The following is an 18,710-nucleotide window of genomic DNA, read 5'->3' as shown; positions in this document are numbered from 1 at the left end:
AAATAAGCGAAACGATGCGATTCGGCGTGGAAAAACTCATGCGCGATGATCTCAATGTATCCAAGAATCGCAAGCGAGTCAGCTCGTGCATGAGGCTTCGGTGAGTAAGATTTGAGCATGATTCTACCAACACTGATGGTCGGTAGTGTTATAATGATTGAAGTATGGTGAGGCCTGGCAGGAGTGTCGGGGGCAGGACTGACAATAGTCATTCTCGTCGTATGAAGAAGGCGAAAAAAATAGCCATAAAATTGCACGACGCGACACCTATTCGGTTTCTTCGCACCACATGCCTACCACGAAGATAGTCGCGCAGCCAAAAGTTATGACGATCGTCACTTCTTCACACAATTGATTGCACGTCATTATAGACGGAGTGGTTAAAAACATAATGGCGTCTAAAATAAACAAATAGTACGAACTTTGGTAACATAAATGTTTTGATAATATTTATAACATCTTCATACGTTACTTCAAATTCATTATTACAAAGAATTTATAAAAATCTTCGCATGGCAGCTGCCGCTTGAAGAATAATGGTATGAAGTCTTCGTTCTTCGATGTCGTCATGACGATTTGGTTGCACGACGAAAGCTAACGTCGTGCGCGTCATTGACGATGGGTCGAGTAGCAATGAAGACAACACAACTCGTCGCTACTGTGGCTTTTCTTGCTGTGACGATGACTATTGTCAGCTCTGGTCGGGGGGCAGATACCTCTGCGGCACCTCAGAATCAGGGGACACGAAAGTCTCGCTATGCCTGGCAGGAGTGTCGGGGGGTTGATGCTTCTGCGGCACCTCAGAAATTGAAGACGTGTAAGGTAAGTGGTGCCACTCCGTTACAGGATGGGGCGACCACCACACTGATTGAGGACTATCTGAGCTTCGAAATGTCAACAGGAGGGTACCTCCTGCAAGGTACCTGGACCTCGGCCTGACGACAGTATCAAAGACCGGGTAGGTGTTAGGCAATAGTGTGATCCGGCTGCCAGTGACGGACTGAGTGAATTCTCGCTAGGCCTTGCAGGATTTTTTAACGTCTTTATTATCGTGAATTTTTATAAGGCCTGGCAGGAGTGTCGAGGGGCAGACCTCAGAATTAGGGGACAGGAAAGTCTCGCTATGCCTGGCAGAAGTGTTGGGGGTTGATGCTTCTGCGGCACCTCAGAAATGGGAGACGTGAAAGGGTCTGCCTCATAGCTGAGGTAGGAGCGGCATAGGAGCCACCAACCTAGGGTCGCCTCCGGCTTGGTAGACAAGTGGTGCCACCTTGTTGCAGGACGGGGTGATCACCACACTGAATGAAGACTGTCTGTAAAATGGCAGCAAGCATGAGGTACCTCCTGCAGGATACCCGTGGATACCCTTGCTGTCACTCGAACAACATAGACAGGAGAGTGTTGGGGCACATATAGTGCCAGTATGTCTTGTGTACAGGTGGTGCACGGGGAGTACCAGAAGAATTGTACGTCATGTAGAAGGCGCAATGCCCAATAGTCATCCCCCGAAGTATTGCTTAATTGCGGTCCGGGGGAATGACATGAAAGGAAGGAGTTGGTTTTAGTGGGTCGGGAGTGGTGATCCCATCCCCATACTATCTGGGTACGTCTCCCCAGGTGTCTGGTTGTAGATTGTCGTTACCTTCGTTAAAAAAAAGCTGAACAATATTTTACCTTACCATTCCCTATCAAAATAAATTTTTATCCTCAAATTGAGTGACAATAAAGAAGGACCAAATTATTCTTCTAACAAGCCGGGTCCGTTCTTCATACCAAAACGACTGCATGTTCGGCCCAGTGTGCATCGCATGCGCTATATGAGGTCTCGAAAGCCGTTAGTCTGAAGATCTCCCATCTACACCATCCAACCCGTATCTAACGTCGACTATCCCGCCGACTGCAAGCCTAGTTCGTGGTCCTGATAGCCAAAAATTCGGGAATTGGACAGTTAGGGGAACTGTTTTGATCTCCATCTCACTGTACATATATCCATCTCATCGCTAAACAAAGAAATACGGCACCAAATTCGTCGTTTCTTTTTGTCAACTTGCGTGCTCACTGCTGAAAAAAATCACAAAAATAATAAACAAACCAAATTCCTTTCCATTGCTTTGTTTTTGATGGTATGGAAATAGGAGCTATGAGATGAAGTGGAGAACCGTTCCCCTATATGTACAGTTTGTCAACAACTTCTAGTCGTGTTTCGTAGTGAGAGATAGGAAGTAAGATGTAAGAAGTGATAATTGACAACCTCCCGCTTATGCTCCCCCGTTAAATTTCGGACACTTAGATAATTTTCAATTGATTTGTCGCCATTTCATCAATTTGGACGAAAGCTAAAACATGTTGAAGGCAGCACATAAAGCGAAGTGAATCAGCAGTGGTGTAAATGGATCGTATCAGTGGTTTGTAAAAACTTTAAAAAATTGAATTGTGAGATGGTCGTCCGAAATTTAACCCTTAATGCGCAATGTTGTTGAAAAAAAAATGAAAATACGTTTAATGTTATTGATTTCAATGACAATTTATATATTTCAGGACAAAATTTTCAAAACGACTTATCTGCTTTTGTAAACAAAGATTCAAACGACGATTTGACGAATCTGATAGCTCTCCCACACAAACTAGCACCATCAATACTACCTGCCTGTTGATGGTGTTGGTTTGCGGCTATCAGACTCGTCAAATCGTCGTTTGAATCTTTGTTTACAAAAGCAGATAAGTCGTTTTGAAAATTTTGTCTTGATTTAATGTTTAGTTAAAAACACTTTCGGCGATTTCTAAAAAATCGTCTTGCGCCGTTAAGGGTTAATGTGGACAGGCTTTAATATGAATGAAGCACAGGTTCGATCATAGTAGCGAGGTGCAGTTTTTCCTGTTGTCCTGTAAGGAAGTAATATTACCCACTCGCTGGATAAATTAATTTTGCTTCGCCAAATTTTCTTTCCCGTCACTTCTTCGGATATTTTTTGCAGTTTTAAAGTCGCAAAATGTAGGTCTACGGGGGGTATCGAACCTAAAATTGTTTTAAAATATTTGGAGCGTCCACTTTAACCCCATTCCCATATGTACATCTGGGCTTCTGCTTCTCATCTCTCACTACTTACAATGTGATAGGAAATACATATTCGGACGACACCAATGATAGCATCTTATTTTTTTAATCTAGCGATATCGATTCTCTTCATAAGTCACTTTCCCATATAAATTGGGTTGCTCTTTCATTGATTTCCGCTTTTGTTTGGGTTAGAATATAATTGTCAAGCCTCGTTTTCTGAGATTGAAAAAATAATGGTTTCTGAGCCACTATATTGTAAACCTCTGCAATTTATTTACTCTTATACCTAAGAGAGCACGTGTTTGGTTTCAATAACGTTTCCTCATGTGAGATTGTACCAGTAAGAGGTTGGTTCGAGAGTTGCCCAAAGTAAGTTGGAATAACGACCCTAAAAATGTTAATATCCCATAAGAGTAGCAAGTTTCATATTAGAAATCTATCAACACTAGCTTTGTACTGAAAATCAAGCAAATCAGTTGGGATGCGGCTTAGTAATCAACGTAGGGGCGCTAATGTCACTCATAACATCATAACATATCTACAATGCATATTTTAATCAACCACCTCAATTCAAAAGGACTTTACTAATAAATGAGGATAGATGTATTTAACTTTTCCCGGTAAATATAAATCAAGAATCGAGAAATAAATCTATTTCTATAATCTTGATATGAAATATGTTTGTATCAGATAAATTCGTTGATATTTCTAAAATTTCCACGAGATGAGTCTTGGGTTGAAAATCTCGATGATAAAGTCTAGAAATGTTTTAATTTGCAGCCTTTATGCAGTACTAACTTGCCCCGTCTCAATATTTTTCATGGTTAAGCTAGGCGTTTAATCAATCACCACGTTGATATGTGTAGTACTACCTATTACAACGACTGCCTATCTTGCAAAAATATTTCATGATGCGTCACTCAGCGTTCACATAAGCATTTAATTCATAAATATTGCATAGCTCAGAATTATGTTTGCAATTTCAAATGAGCCACAACTAGACAGCAACATCCATGCATAGAATTTATTAATCATTACTTTCACGCGCTCGGTGACATGCCATTTCAGCATGTTATCTAATTCCTCTCAGCGTAATAATATGCTGCACTCTTGCTGTCCTGAAACTGGAAAACAGTACACGCTTGTCTACCCTAATAATAAAGAATTATACGACTTTGAATGTGCATGTGCGCCATGCAGGCCATTTGTTGCGGCTGAGGGTATATTATCAGCCCAACAAGGCGGAGGGTTGAAAAATACAACCAAAGTATAATAACAAACGAACAGAAATAGAAGAAGGTAAAAAAGATTAAACAAACAATAAAATTCAAAAGAGCGAACTCAACTGAACTGAACTGTGTGCCGGCTGGCTATATGTGGCAGAGACTCTTTTATTATTATAATACTTATACTTCAGCCCGGGAATGTGCTTCGCAGTCGTCGAGTCGAGATTGTACCCGGAGTTTGTGGCAAACTGTGAAAGAAACAGTTTATACGAACGAAGAGAAATAATATAACTTCTAGCAGTCAGCCCGAGTAGTCTACTTCTAGTCTTTTGAGAAAAGTGTCGAACAAATATAGAGGAGAAGTTGCTAACTGAAATAATATTATCGATCGGAAAAATAAAATCGTCAGTTTTGTTACACAACGGAACGAATGCAGAGAATAGATAGCGCAACGAGTAGTCTACTGAAGTCGAAGTCGCACACATATCTAAGTTGTTTGTTATAGATGTTTACATGACTCTATGTAGCGATGCTACCCAATAAAACTAGTGCTCTTATAACTCTGAGTCTGGACGATGAAGAACGAACCACGTTGAGAGCAACTGTGTGAACATATTCAGTACATTAATTTTCGAATCAGTGTTGGATCTAGATTAGAAGCCGAAGGAAATTGAACGCTATCGTAAAGTTACAAAATATGTTCCATTCCCCTGTCCGATACTAAAAGTTAGTTTTCGCTCGACACCCTCGATCCGAGCCCAACGGAAAGCAGTCCCTTCAGAACACCGCCATGCCATGCGGTTTGTTGACATCGCGCGCGTCGATTGTTTAAAAGTGCTATAAAAAGAGTCTTTCATTTCTCCTGCCTTGCGCGTTGTCGCCGCGGTTATAAACTAACTAACCTACAAACTCACAAATGTTAATGTTATTTTTCTCCTTGCTGGCTTGTGCTTATTTAATTAAACCAACCAACGAATATTAATTTCCATTTGTTTGCTTTTTCGTTTCTTTGTACTTTGTTGGTTTGTATGAGGCGGGCCCCTTCCATTGAAACGCGTAGATGCGAGTGTGCGTATTTGCGCTGGATTTTTATTTAGTTTAAACATCAAATATCTTGGTACCTCAGTCAGTGCAATTCTCACTTCACTTGTTAGTTGTTCGAGTTTATGGATACACGCACGCCCTTTTGTTGAGTTATTTGAAAGTTATTGTTCAATACCTGTCGTTCATAATCTGTCGCAAAGATGGATTATCCGGCTGCTTTCCTTGAGCAGCAACTCATATTGAGTAATCTATCACCGGTCGTCGAGAATCGCCACAAGGAAGAGTTCACCTTCGTTGATGTGTTAGAGGTCTTACAAATAATTTATTCGAACCAATTTAGAAGATTTTAACATTTTTTTTCTCCTTCTCCAATTGCAGAAAGATGAGAAACTGTGCGAATACTACCGCCGAATGCCGGTACTGTACGACAAGAGTCACCCGCACTACAAGTTTCAGTCCAAGAAGGAGAAGGCCTGGCGGGAGTTGAGCCGACTGTGCGAGATGAACGTGGACCAGTGCAAGAAGCGGATGACGTACTTCCGCTGCAGGTTCACCGTCGAGCGGCGGATCATGAAGAACGGGGTCAACTGCAGTGAGTGGCCACTGCTCGACAAGCTCAAGTTCCTCAACAAACACATCAAGATTCGGAGGCCCAGGGCCCCGAATGGCGACGTTGATCCGGACACGTAAGTACACTTTGTAATTGGTATTCGATTAGTAAGGTAATTCGGCCATATTTTTCCCAGCAAAAATCCTGCTGAACCTTTAGTATCCTTTATGGGATGTTCTACATTTGACTTTCTATCTATTAGAATTTATCTTCCATATACTATATTTATCCAATTAATAACAAATAACTGAAAAATAGTTTGATTAGTTTTTATATTTCTGTGATTTTTTCAGTAGTGAACAACGCAACAAAAAGAAGCTGTTTTATTTTTTTGTTTCGACATCAGATGAATTTGTTACAGTGAGATGATATTGGGAACAGTTCGTCTATATCATATGCCAATCACTCATTTCAGAATGTGAACTTTGAAACATGTTCTACATGTAATGGGTATCCGCCGGGTAGAGGTGAATAACAAACAAATAACATAATAATAACAAATTTTTCTGTGATATCAGATTTTGTTATTCCTATGTTATTCATGAATAACATAAAATAGCAAAATTTGTTATTATTATGTTATTGTATGGAAGAACAGAACAACAAATGAAGAACATATTTTGCAATCATAACAAAGTTCGTTATTCATTTATCATTTGCATTTTCAACATATCAATAATAACTGATTTTGATATTTTCCTTTCTATAAATATTTTGCTATTGGTTTGCTCTTATAATAGCAAAATAAGTAATTTTTTAGCTATTCGCTCGAACAACTTTTTGCTATTATTTTAGTTATTTTAGCATCTATATCAAACAAACTAACAAACTGAAAAATGTCATGGACATGAAGTTGATACACTCCAATATCATTTGAAAAGTCTCGGGAATGTTCCAGAGAATCCGATGGAAGAGAATATTCTAGATATTCCAAATGAAATAATCCAGGAATTCCGACGGGAAAGTTTCAAACATTCGTCGCAAATCCTCCAGGAATTCCATCGAGAATGTTCAGTAATTTCGTAGGCAATGTTCTAGGGATGTAGAAGCAAATCGTCGAAGGATTCCGAAGTAATTTGTCCTCCAGCGAATTCGGAGGGTATCCTCCAGGGATGTTGAACCAACTCGTTGAGGGATTCCGAAACAAATCTTCGTCAAAGGATTTTGGAACAAATCGTCGAATGATTCTAGAGCAATTCGTCGAGGGATTTCGAAGTAAATCTTCGAAGAATTCCGAAGCAAACCGTCGATGTATTCCGAAGCGAATCGTCGAATAATTTAGAAGCAATTTGTCGAGGGATTTCCGAGGCAAAACGTCGAGAGACTCCGAATTAAATATTCAAATAATTTTGGAGCAAATCGTTCAAGTATTCTGATACAAATCGCCAATGAATTCCAAAGCAAATCCCCGAACGATTCCGAATAGGGGCAGTAGGGGCAATATGAACATACGGGGCAATATGAGCCACCCTCATTTTGAGCTTATTGACAAGTTTTAGCATTTAAAAGTTATATGATCTTTAAGAGGATGCTACACATATGCATCAACGTGAAAACCGCATTAAAATTCAATTCAAACATGAAAATACACTTGAAAATGTAAATTTTCGCTGCATAGGCAAAATTATTATAAGATTTGAAGTTTATAAATAAGGTTTTGACACAAAACTGATTAAAATACAAGTCAAAAATACACCACAATCAAAAGATATATTAAAATTGAATATTGTATACACATGTTTGTATTGATACAAATCTGAATTTATCATAAAACTTTTTCTTTTCCAAAACCAGTCTCTATGGGGCAATATGGGCATACCTGTACTGAGCAAGATATCAGGCCTTAAAATACGAACAAGTTCAAATTTCAGTAGTCAAATACAAGAATATTATCATATATGTAAGATTCACTACGGAAAATTACAACAGCGCATTACTGCGTTTGAAACAGAAAATGACCATTGGCCAATTGAAATGTGGCTGTTCAAACGATGAAGAGTGGCAAATCGGTTCAGTCCGCTGTTGTGCGGTTTTTTAATATTATTTGGAATGGAATACTCACAACTGTTGTAGGAATATCATATTCTTCCATATTACGGTACTTTTTTCGCCTAAATAAACGTTTTGGATGGGTGGCCCATACTGCCCCAAATGGTGGCTCATATTGCCCCGTATAGTCGGGAACACACATTGAAATCAATACATTTTCAAAAGTGCATTCCAACAATTTCCAAACGCATTTTTTGTCATTCATCGACGTTATATGAAAGGTAACATTCTCTAGTATAAGTCAACTACATTGGATCGATGTTTTTTGAGCTTTTCAGCGGTTTTCGGAATGATTCCCTTAGGTGGCCCATATTGCCCCGATCACCCCTATGAAGCGTATCCCCCACAGATTCCCAAGGGTATCCCTCAACGATATCGAAAGGAATCCAGTGTGAGTTCTTCTGGATTCCGGTTGGAATACTTCGATGATTTTGAAAGGAATTCTTTAGAGATTCCAACGAGCATTCTTCTCGGATCTGATGAGAATTCCTCTCGGATTCTGATGAAAATCCTTCTCGAATGCTGATAGAAATTGAAGAGATTATCATGCTGCCCAGGGTGGCCACTCACCCGGGAATCCGGGAAAACCGAAAAAAAACGGGAATTTGAGTTCACCGGGAAAAAGCCGGGAATACCCCGGGAATTTGATGAAGCCACTGGGATTTTTTTTTTTTTAATTTATATAAAGTTTATAATCTAAACGCATATGTTAATTTCATAATATAGAAGATGTATAACTGTTTTACACTTGAATTCGAGGCTGTATATTTGAAATGAATTATGAGAATTACTCGAAAAACGCATCTATAAACCAGGACTGATTTGCGATTTGAGCGTAACTTATTTTGTGAACAAACACAGGATGGCAAATAGTGTTGTCCTACATTTGTGCAAAAAGTTCTGCTCTTTTATTTTGCACCATCTCAACGTTTATATATTCTTAAATAATTAAGTGCGACTATCTGTATTTTCATTCTGTAGCGAGCATTTTCGGTGAAAATAGCGATATGTATCAAACAGAATAAGTATTCCTCTATCAGAAAAAGGAATGAGTTTAAGGGGAAACGCTTGCATTCTACAGAATCGAATCGCAAATCAGTCCCGAAGTAATGCACTGATTAAGTAAATATTAATTTGTTTAATTAAATTTTTAGTAGTATAATTTTATCAGAATTAATTTAATTAGATACTTTCTTAAAAGTTTTCACCAATACTTAGCCTCTTTGGAAACCATTTTTTGTTAAATATCTTGGCTGTTCATATGCACAGCATATGTTTCGAAATGGACAAATTGATATGAAATTTGCGAAAAAGAATCCACGTGTCTTGGAGGGACTCGAACCCTCAACCTCCTACTCTCTAGATAGGCGTGATAACCCCTACACAACAAGACCACTTAAAGGTCACGTTTGCGGAAAAGCCATCAGAATCCGAGTACCAACCTCCACCGCGGTTAGCTCTCTTTTTTGCAAATTGAATATCTTTCGGATGCTTGATTTGTCCAATCTCCACATGTGCTTTACTATTGTATATCCACAGTCAAGCGAGTGCACATTGTTTATTAAACGAGAGGATCGCACTCCATGCCCCCCAGTAACGGGCTGGGCGGGACGGTATAGAATGCGAATTCAATCGCACTCTGCTGTGCCAAAGGCTTGCTTGGCTAAAGCATTTGATGAGTTTGATTGCCTTTACGTAAGCGGTCGCGTGTACTCAGACGACTAATGACGGTGAAAGACCGACACTTGATTACAATTAATTGCATATTATTCGGCAACTCATTTTTTTGTTAAATATCTTGGCTGTGCATGGCTGGGTTCGAGTCCCTCCAAGACACGTGGATTCTTTTTCGCAAATTTCATATCAATTTGTCCATTTCGAAACATATGCTGTGCATATGCACAGCCAAGATATTGAACTACTAATGAAGAATTGTCACACCAATATCTCAGCCGTCTATGACCTGATTTGAACTCTTTTGGGCTTAAATAGAAGCTGTAATATTGCCATTTAAGGCGGCAAATCAAATCTGCAGTCTTTTTGTATTTTTTAAAAATTGTTAAATTTCCAAAAATATCCCTTTTTACCCTTCTTACATCCTAAAGAAGGGTATTAAGATTACTTGAAAAATCGACCCAAGTCATATATACCAATCAACTCAGCTCGACGAACTGAGCATGTGTATGTGTGTGTGTGTGCGTGTGTGCGTATGCGCGTGTGTGCGTTTCAAAAAAATGTCACATCTAGATCTCAGCCGTCTGTGAACCGATTTGCATGATTTTATCTTTAAACGAAAGCTATGTCTTTGCCATCGAACGCATTGAATTTTTTTTTGCAATCGGAAATTTAGTTTCAGAGATATTCGTGAAATACGAATTATAAGTGCATTTTCAGAAAACTAACAAAATAATGTCACATAATGATCTCAGTCGTCTGTGATCCGATTTGCACGCTTTCATTTTCATACAAAAGCTATGGCTTCGTGATAGAACCCATTAATTTGTTTTGGAATCAGATATTAGGTTCCAGAGATATCTGTGAAATACGAACATGAGGCATATTTTTAGAAAACATAAAAAATTGCCACATCAATATCTCAGCAATCTATGGTTCGATTTGAACTCGTTCGGGCTTCAACGGTTGCAAATCATCGGGCTTGGTTGCAAATCAAATCTGCAGCCTTTGTGTATTGTTATAGAAAATTAAAAAAAAAAATCCAAAGATATCCCTTCGATAAAAAATTATCACTTAGCTTATTTCGCTTTTTATTAATATACGACTTTCACACTTGCTGCTGATATCTCTTAAATCCGAAAAAAAAATACCAACTGGTTCAAACTTTTTTTTCGAGCATAAAACTTCGTTTATTTGTTATCCAATTAAAGTTCATGTTTATGCATAGAAATTGTAATATGCAGTGCACCCATAACCTTTCAAAAGTGTAAGAAGGGTTCCATTCACTGTAGGTGGATTAAGTCGGGTTTTTTCTCAAATTCCTGCTTATTTTCAAGTGTTTCAATAATTTTCTTAAATTTTATAAGCAATCCTTACTGTTTTTTACTATAAACATTCTGATAAAATTGCGAAGATTCCAGACTATATTTTCAGGAACTTTTATGAAGTCTATTCGAATTTTTGGAATTCCTTGAGAGCTTCCTGCAATTTACGCAGATTTCCTGTTACCAGTTTATGGTTGCTTATCGTCTACATCTATTTCATAATCTTTTTGAAATTAAATCATGGACAGTTTAGTTAAGAAGGAACGCCTTCGAAAGATTTACCAAAGGTACTGCAAAAATTTAAGATCTACCGAGTATAGAACAGTAGAGGACCCTTTTTAGAAGATAGATACTGAAAATAAAGTCTTAGCTTGCCTTGCTTTGGCTGTTAGATCGTTAGTTTCAATGCGAGAAATTAGAGAAAACATTAGACATATGAACATTCTTTAGGTTAATTTTTTTTATGGCTTATCAATGAACCATTTTGTAATTTTTTGAATATTTTTCTCCCTATGTCAACGGTTTCGTGCAAAACAAGCACAACTCGAAATCAAATGTTCAGAAACAACGTTTAAAATTTTTACTTAAAAAACATGTTTTTGTAAATATATCGAATTCCAATGGATATTTTTGCATGTATTGATACATTAGGATTACTTTTATGTGTTTCAATTTAAAAAACTTGAAAAAATCAATAAATTCCAAAATAAGCATAACTTTTGATGCATTATGAATTTCCGATTTCGGGTCTTTGTCAAGTGTTACTTTTACTGTTTTCTGTGCTTTGCAATTAAAATGTCAAAAACGAAGTATTATGAATTGAGCTAGTATTGCACGAAACCGTCGATATGTGTGCTTTTCATTATTTTCCTGGCACATAGCTTCTAGAGTGCAATCAATATCTCAAAAGCTTTTCGGACAAAACAGCAGTTAGAACTTGAAGTCTTTTACAGCGAGTCATGAGTCTGTTAGAATGTTAGAATTCAATGCTTATTATCAAATAACTGAATTGATAATTAAATATAATATTATACATTTATATATGTACCAAGAAACTATTCTCTTTGTTCAAATAAAATACATTGTTTTACATCATCAAAACCCTCTCAAGCACTTTTTAAAGTTTCCGTGAAAAATTTGAAAAGCCTACCGGGAAAACCGGGAAAAACCCGGGAATTTATTTTGTCGACTAGAGTGGTCACCCTGTGCTAGGCAAGCGGAAGTCTGCTGGAAAACTGTCAGTCACTCTAGTCCGTGATAGTTGACCACATGTCTTTAACTTCTGGAAAAGTACCACGATTGCTTTGATTGATATTTTGGTGCCTTCCATTGTTGTTCATATCAAGCTTACTTTGATGCTTTCAAAGTAAGCCTTTTCATGCCACACAGGAATCTTTCTCAGAAATGAGTAAAAAGCTCATTCGTCTTCCACTAATTTCATTATGATAGGATGAATATGAGAGATATTTGTCTTCAAACTTTTTCAGTAATTCATTATGCTATACACCCGATTCTTTTTTTACACGGGGGATGCGTTCCGTGTAAAAAAAGTTTTCAGTTCAAAATTTGAAAATCCGTGTAAAAAAAGTTTTGTGATTTCTCGACTCATGCAAAATGGAGCAACTTTGCAAAAATTTTGTATGGGATTTTTTTTACACGGCCGTGTAAAAAAAAATCCGTGTAAAAACAGAATCGGGTGTATGTTGAAAGTTGATGTTCCTCTCCCCAGACTATTTTTTTCTAAGGAGGACTACCCCCCCCCCTAGTCTCCCCCCTCCCTCGTTTAGACCAATGAGGTTCCTATTTATGTTCCCATATGTCAGGCTGTGGTAGATGGCCCTTACGTGAACGGTTCAACTTCTCATAGAACTTGCGTGCGTTATTGTTGTTTGTAGTTCTTTCTTCTCATCAGCTGCTGCGCGTAATCTTCATTTTAAGCCGCGGCATTTGACTTTGTCGTTGTTTTGAACACCATGTTTCGATTAAATATTCGCACAGCAGTAAGTCCGGACGTTCGTGTGATGTAGGAGAAAAATTTACCGTCGATTAGGATGTGGTCTTGGTTAGGTGATCTTCCTTGTGGATATTCTTACGGGGAAAAAAGGCTTCGGAGGTCGAGCTACCATTCCTCGGCAGGCTGAAATGTTTATGCATCGTTGGCCGTTGTCATTTCGATACGGTATGCAGACTATCCGGTCCGATCACCGGTCTGTACATTTCCTTTCTTTCTATCCGAGTACTCCCGGAATTTATCAAGGATTTGTCTCAGGGTAAACATTTGATCCGTCGTTGATCACGAAAACCTGCTTGGTATTCGCCGACGAAGGACTCTTCAAGCGGTCTCAATCTGTTGAACAGAATACGGGACATAATTTTGTACGCCGAATTAAGGAGGGTTATTCCTCGGTAATTGGCGCACTCCAGTCTGTGCCCTTTCTTAAAGTGAGGGCAAATGAGGCCGTCCAACCAGCTAGCAGGCATTTCCTCGTCTTCCCATATTTTCGACATAATATGATACAGAACTTCATAAAGCTGCTAACTGCCATGTTTGAGAAATTCAGCCGGGAGCTGGTCCTTCCCCGCAGCCTTATTGTTTTTCAGCTCTTTAACAGCTTTTTTAACCTCATCTAGTGTAGGTGACTCCACAGCTTGTCCATCGTCGCTAATATTTATTCTGTTCACCAATGCACCGTCACTTCCACTATTCAACAAAGTTTCGAAGTGTTGCTTCCACCTGGCAGCCACTTTGGTTTTATCTGTCAGCTAATTCCCTTGTTGGTCGTTGCACATGACGGGAGATGGCGCTGTCTTTCTCCGCACGCCATTGACAGACTAATAAAACCTCCGCATATCGTTCTGCTCCATTTTTTCCTGCGCCTCGCTAATCACTTGTTCTTCATATCCTTTCTTCTTCTGCGGTGGGTTCGTTTTTCGACTGCTCTTGCTTCCTTGTACCGATCTCTATTCGATCGGGTACCCGACACCAACATCCGGCTTCTGGCAACGTTCTTGTCGTCTATCGTCTGTCTGTAGTCCTGGGTCGCCTTTGTGCAGTGCCTACCACTTCTCGTGCTGTTGTGCTTACCGCTCCATGGATCGACTCCCATAGATCGTTGATGTTGTCGCTAACGTTGATTGCACTTAGGCCGATTACATACGCACGCGTGTGCGTGCGCGAACGCGTCCAAGATAAAAGAATTTCTCTTGCTGATATTCTGCTCGACGCGTCAGTATGTCATCGCTCTTATCCGTTCGTCGAGCTTTTGGCGGTACACAGCCGATACTCCTTCCACCGACAATCGCTGAATATTGTAACGCATCGTTCGCTGTGATCTTTCGTTCGATACAGTTGACAATCGTGATCAAATTTTACTGACAACTGAGGTAGTGATCAGAGTCAATGTTCGGACCTCTGAATGTCCGCACATCGATAAAATCTTAGAAATGGCGCCCATCCACCAGAACATGGTCTATCTGGTTGCAAGTTTCACCATTTGGGCGTCTCTAGGTGTGCTTTCGGATATTATTTCGTGCAAAGTAGGTGCTACTGATGGCCATCCCTCTGGCAGCAGCGAAGTTTACTAGCAGTAGGCCGTTGTCATTGGTAGCGGAGTGAAGGCTCTCCCTACCGATTATGGGACGGAAAAAGTCCTCTCTACCGACCTGAGCGTTAGCGTCTCCGATAACAATTTTCACGTCATGCTTTGGGCACTCTCCATAGGCTTTATCAAGACATTCATAAAACGTGTCCTTCACGTCGTCGGATTTATCGTTTGTCCGTGCATAAACGTTGATTAGGCTGTAATTAAAGAATTTGCCCCATATCCTCAACACACAGATTCGTTCGCTAATGGGTTTCCACCGCATCACTCGCTTCGTCTGCTTGCCCATCACTACGAAACCAACTCCATGCTCTGCTTTTTCACCGCCGCTGTGATAGATGTTATACTTGAATGCAGTGTTGGTCGTGGGATCCACGGCTCGGAATTCATGTTCTCCGGATCTAGGCCATCGGACTTCTTGAATAGCAGCCACGTTCACTCCAACCTTCTGCAGTTCACGAGCCAGAAGGCTCACTCCTCCAGGTTCACTTAGGGTCCTGACATTCCAGGTACCGAGTTTTCAATCATAGTCCTTATTTCGTTGCCGGGTCGGTTGCCAAAAATAACGTTCTCTTTTTCTTCTATCTCCATTTTTCGTGATATTTGAGAGGCTTCAGTAAGCTATCTTACCGGGGGGGTCGCGTTACCTACCTCGCGCTGATGGGACTGCCACCTTAGGTATAGCTGACGCGATACAGCATTTCGTTAATCAGCCGCTGGGTACCAGGCAGTCGCTGTTTGAGCCGCACCTGTGAACAGACGCTCGAGGGGTACCTTCTCACTAAGTGTTGGTAAAAACTCAAAATCACAAAACTCGTGGATGATTCAAATCAAGCGTGAGTTGAAACGCACCCAACTCAGCACCTAAAAACTCATGAATGAGTTGAATCATCCATTTGAATCATCGTAGGTTTTCTTTTGTTCTCCTTCGTTAAAAACAGTGAATTGACGTTTGTCGCATAAAATATTAGACACTCTTTTATGTATAAGCAATAAATTGCCCCCAAAGTGATTTCAAATGCGTTTTTAAACCAAAATGATTTTTTGGCAAATGAGTGAAATGATGCGTTTTAGCATGAAAAATTCAAGCGTGATGCATTCCTTTAAAATCGCAGACGATTTCGTTCGCACGGGAGCGCTCGTTGATTGAGATTTATGAGTGACTTTACCAACACTGAATCTCACTCTAGCTGATGTCAGAAGGACAACAGTGCCCAGGCTGCGCTACCAGCTAAGTACACAACCCTTAGCTTCTGCATTGCATCGGATATTCCTGCAGAAATTTTAAATTGTAACCAACTTCTCATACAGTAATCTCCCTTCTTAGCTTAGCGGTAAGATGCGCGGCTACAAAGCAAGACCATGCTGAGGGTGGCTGGGTTCGATTCCCGGTGCCGGTCTAGGCAATTTTCGGTTCGGAAATTGCTTCGACTTCCCTGGGCATAAAAGTATCATCGTGTTAGCCTCATGATATACGAATGCAAAATGGTACCTTGGCTTAGAAACCTCGCAGTTAATAACTGTGAAAGTGTTCAATGAACACTAGGCTGCGACGCGGCAATGTCCCAGTGAGGGATGTAATGCCGATAAGAAGAAGAAGAATCTCTTCGTTCAAATAAAAAAAACTGTTTTACATAATATGGACTATAGCGTTCAAAACCTTAGGCACTTTTAATTTTTTTCGGAAAAATTTTGAAAAACCAACCTAGTAGTCACAGCCCTTCTACACAATTTGTACATAGGAACCATCTCTGTTTAGTTTGCGTATTTGCTCAATATAATCCACATTGTAGTAAAAGGTAACGGGCTTGGTAGTCATATGGCTACTGCTTCTGCCTCATACGCAGGAGGTCGTGGGTTCAATCCCAGGTCCGTTCCATTTACCTACTTTGTATCTTTCTCTATATTTCTCATGTTCTAGCAATCGCTAGAACTGGAAATGGACTTCCATACCGTTTTCATTTCTATCCTATACCTTCAACTTGACTATTCTATCAGTAGCTGCTAGAATTGGAAATGAACTAAAAACAAAACAAAAAGCTCGTTTCCCTTCATCCAATTAGAAATTCCATGCTTTCTCCTATTCATCACATTAGCAGCTCGTTAGCAAGACGGACCTCTGCCTCTCGAACCCTAACCCAAAAATTCCAATAAATTCCGTATGATCTCGTGGCAAGTGCAGAGGTATATTCGGCTTGCAGTGGGCGAGTTCAATTCCTCCCCCTTCCCTACATTGACTTGCATTCTGGCGTGGCAGGCGCCAGTATGACCTAACAAATGAGATCCCCAGTACTTGTACATTGAAGATGAGTGCTAGTCCCAAGCAAACATCTGTTGGTTCTCTGTGCAAGAACAGCTGATCTGGTCATAATGGAGTAGCAACTACGGGCAGTCAATCAAGCTCAAGCTCAAGCTCAATATAATCCACATTGTAGTAAAAGGTCATGCAGGCTCCTGATTTTTTTGGAAGACAGTATTCCCATAATCTTCATATAATATTAATCGACCGCATATTTGTACTTTATCCCTACAGAGATGACGAATCCAACCCTATGGTTGCGCTCCGCAAGCGTCAGATGGAGGACGCCAAGGATGATCTTCATGCGTACCTCGACCTGCAGCAGATGGCTGCAGCCCAGAATCCTCAGGCGCAGCTGCACTATCAAGCCCAGCAGGCCAAACTCCAACAGCAATACCCTCACGCACAGCACCAAGGATACCACCCGGGACAGGACTTGGGGCTGCACCACCTCCAGTCGCAACATGGATCCGGCCAGCAAGGCCACCCCGGAGCGAATGCCCATGGGCACCGTGGTGACGGTCACCACCCAGGGCAATTGGGTCCGAACCCGCTGGCGGCAGTACAAGCCATGCGCGCCAGTCTGTCGCAGCCAACACCGGCCGATTCACCCATACCGGCTTCCAACGTGGAAGTGTCCTACAATGCACCAAAACGCCAGCGACTGAACTTCGACATGGATGAAGCGGGATCCGTTTCCAATTACAACCTCAACCGCACCGTCAAGTATCAGAACAATCTGGACCATGCGGTCAACCTGGACGAGCACGGTGCATTCGGATTGTATGTCGGTGAAATCCTTCGAAAACTTCCAGAACGACTGGGATCGGTCACGTCGTTAAAGATCATGCAGCTCTTGCATGAAGCACAAATACAATCGTTCGATTTGGCAACATCTGCCAATGCCAACAACACCAACAGCAACGGCGCCAGTAACAACGCAAGAAAGGACAGCTCGGCGACCAGCTCAGCCGGGAGCGTCGAGCGAAAGTCGACCGAAAGCAACGAAAGTGCGAACAAAGATTAAAACCGCGCCATCTGGATGCCATTTGATTCTTCGTAGCCTGAGATAAAATTATATTTATTTTATGAAGAGTAATAGCAGCCAATGATCTTTTTTATAGATTAACGATCGACCATTGAATCATTGAATTGAGAATAATGAAAAAAAAAAAAACATTCGTAAATTAGTTGCATTTTCACCTATAGACGAAATTTGTAGGAAGCTTTCATTTCTACGATAGCGAGACCCCATTGGAAATTAGAAAGTTGGTATGACAGTCACTAAAGTTTTACCGAAGCGGTTGATCCGTCATCCAATGACCATTATTCCTCAGTTTCTATAGTTCAATAGGTTATTTTAGGGAGTTTTTTTTAGTATGAATAAGCATCGGAGAATAATAAACCTATTTAGTGAATATCTTGAAACCATGATTTAACATATTCGACAGAAACTATATACAAAGAAACATTATAAAGTAATCCCAATAAATGTGAATTATGTTAATGAAAAGATGCATAAAAGGCAAACTTTTGTTCCCATAGAAATGAATGAACCATCCCTGCTCGTAAACGCTAAGTAGAATGGCAAAATATATAACTTTGCTTAAAATACTCACTCCTATTCTTTTTTTACGGGCAACGAAGCTTTCATATAAATCCAATTGGAGAGAATCATTTCTTCATTTTGTTGACGTAAACATGAATGCCAATCAACGTTCTTTCAAAAATACATATTATAAACAAGAATACGAACACGAACGGCTTGGTCTAACTTTTGTATTGTATTTTTTTCGATTATAGTTTATGTTTGATATTGTTTT

At 40.1% G+C, this 18,710-nt stretch overlaps 1 protein-coding gene across 5 annotated transcripts in view; it reads left to right on the top strand.

Annotated features, from left to right (window-relative positions):
* The window catches only part of LOC134210653 (putative mediator of RNA polymerase II transcription subunit 26), a 128,882-nt gene extending 110,471 nt beyond the window's left edge, over positions 1–18,411 (top strand). The window contains exons 1-4 of one of the 5 annotated variants that reach the window (XM_062686828.1): positions 4,482–4,688; positions 5,439–5,636; positions 5,707–6,014; positions 17,122–18,411. In XM_062686828.1, coding sequence (XP_062542812.1) covers positions 5,529–5,636; positions 5,707–6,014; positions 17,122–17,914 — 1,209 coding nt within the window. In that variant the 5' untranslated portion in view covers positions 4,482–4,688; positions 5,439–5,528 and the 3' untranslated portion in view covers positions 17,915–18,411. Of the gene's footprint in view, positions 1–4,481; positions 4,776–5,344; positions 5,637–5,706; positions 6,015–17,121 lie in introns of those variants that run through there. The other 4 variants (XM_062686827.1, XM_062686825.1, XM_062686826.1 and 1 more) reach the window with 4 other exon arrangements.
* The last annotated feature ends 299 nt before the right edge of the window (positions 18,412–18,710 follow it).

This window comes from Armigeres subalbatus, chromosome 2, assembly GCF_024139115.2.
Source record: "Armigeres subalbatus isolate Guangzhou_Male chromosome 2, GZ_Asu_2, whole genome shotgun sequence".
Taxonomy (NCBI): Eukaryota; Metazoa; Arthropoda; class Insecta; order Diptera; family Culicidae; genus Armigeres; species Armigeres subalbatus.
This window is presented reverse-complemented; position numbering and strand designations above follow the sequence as displayed.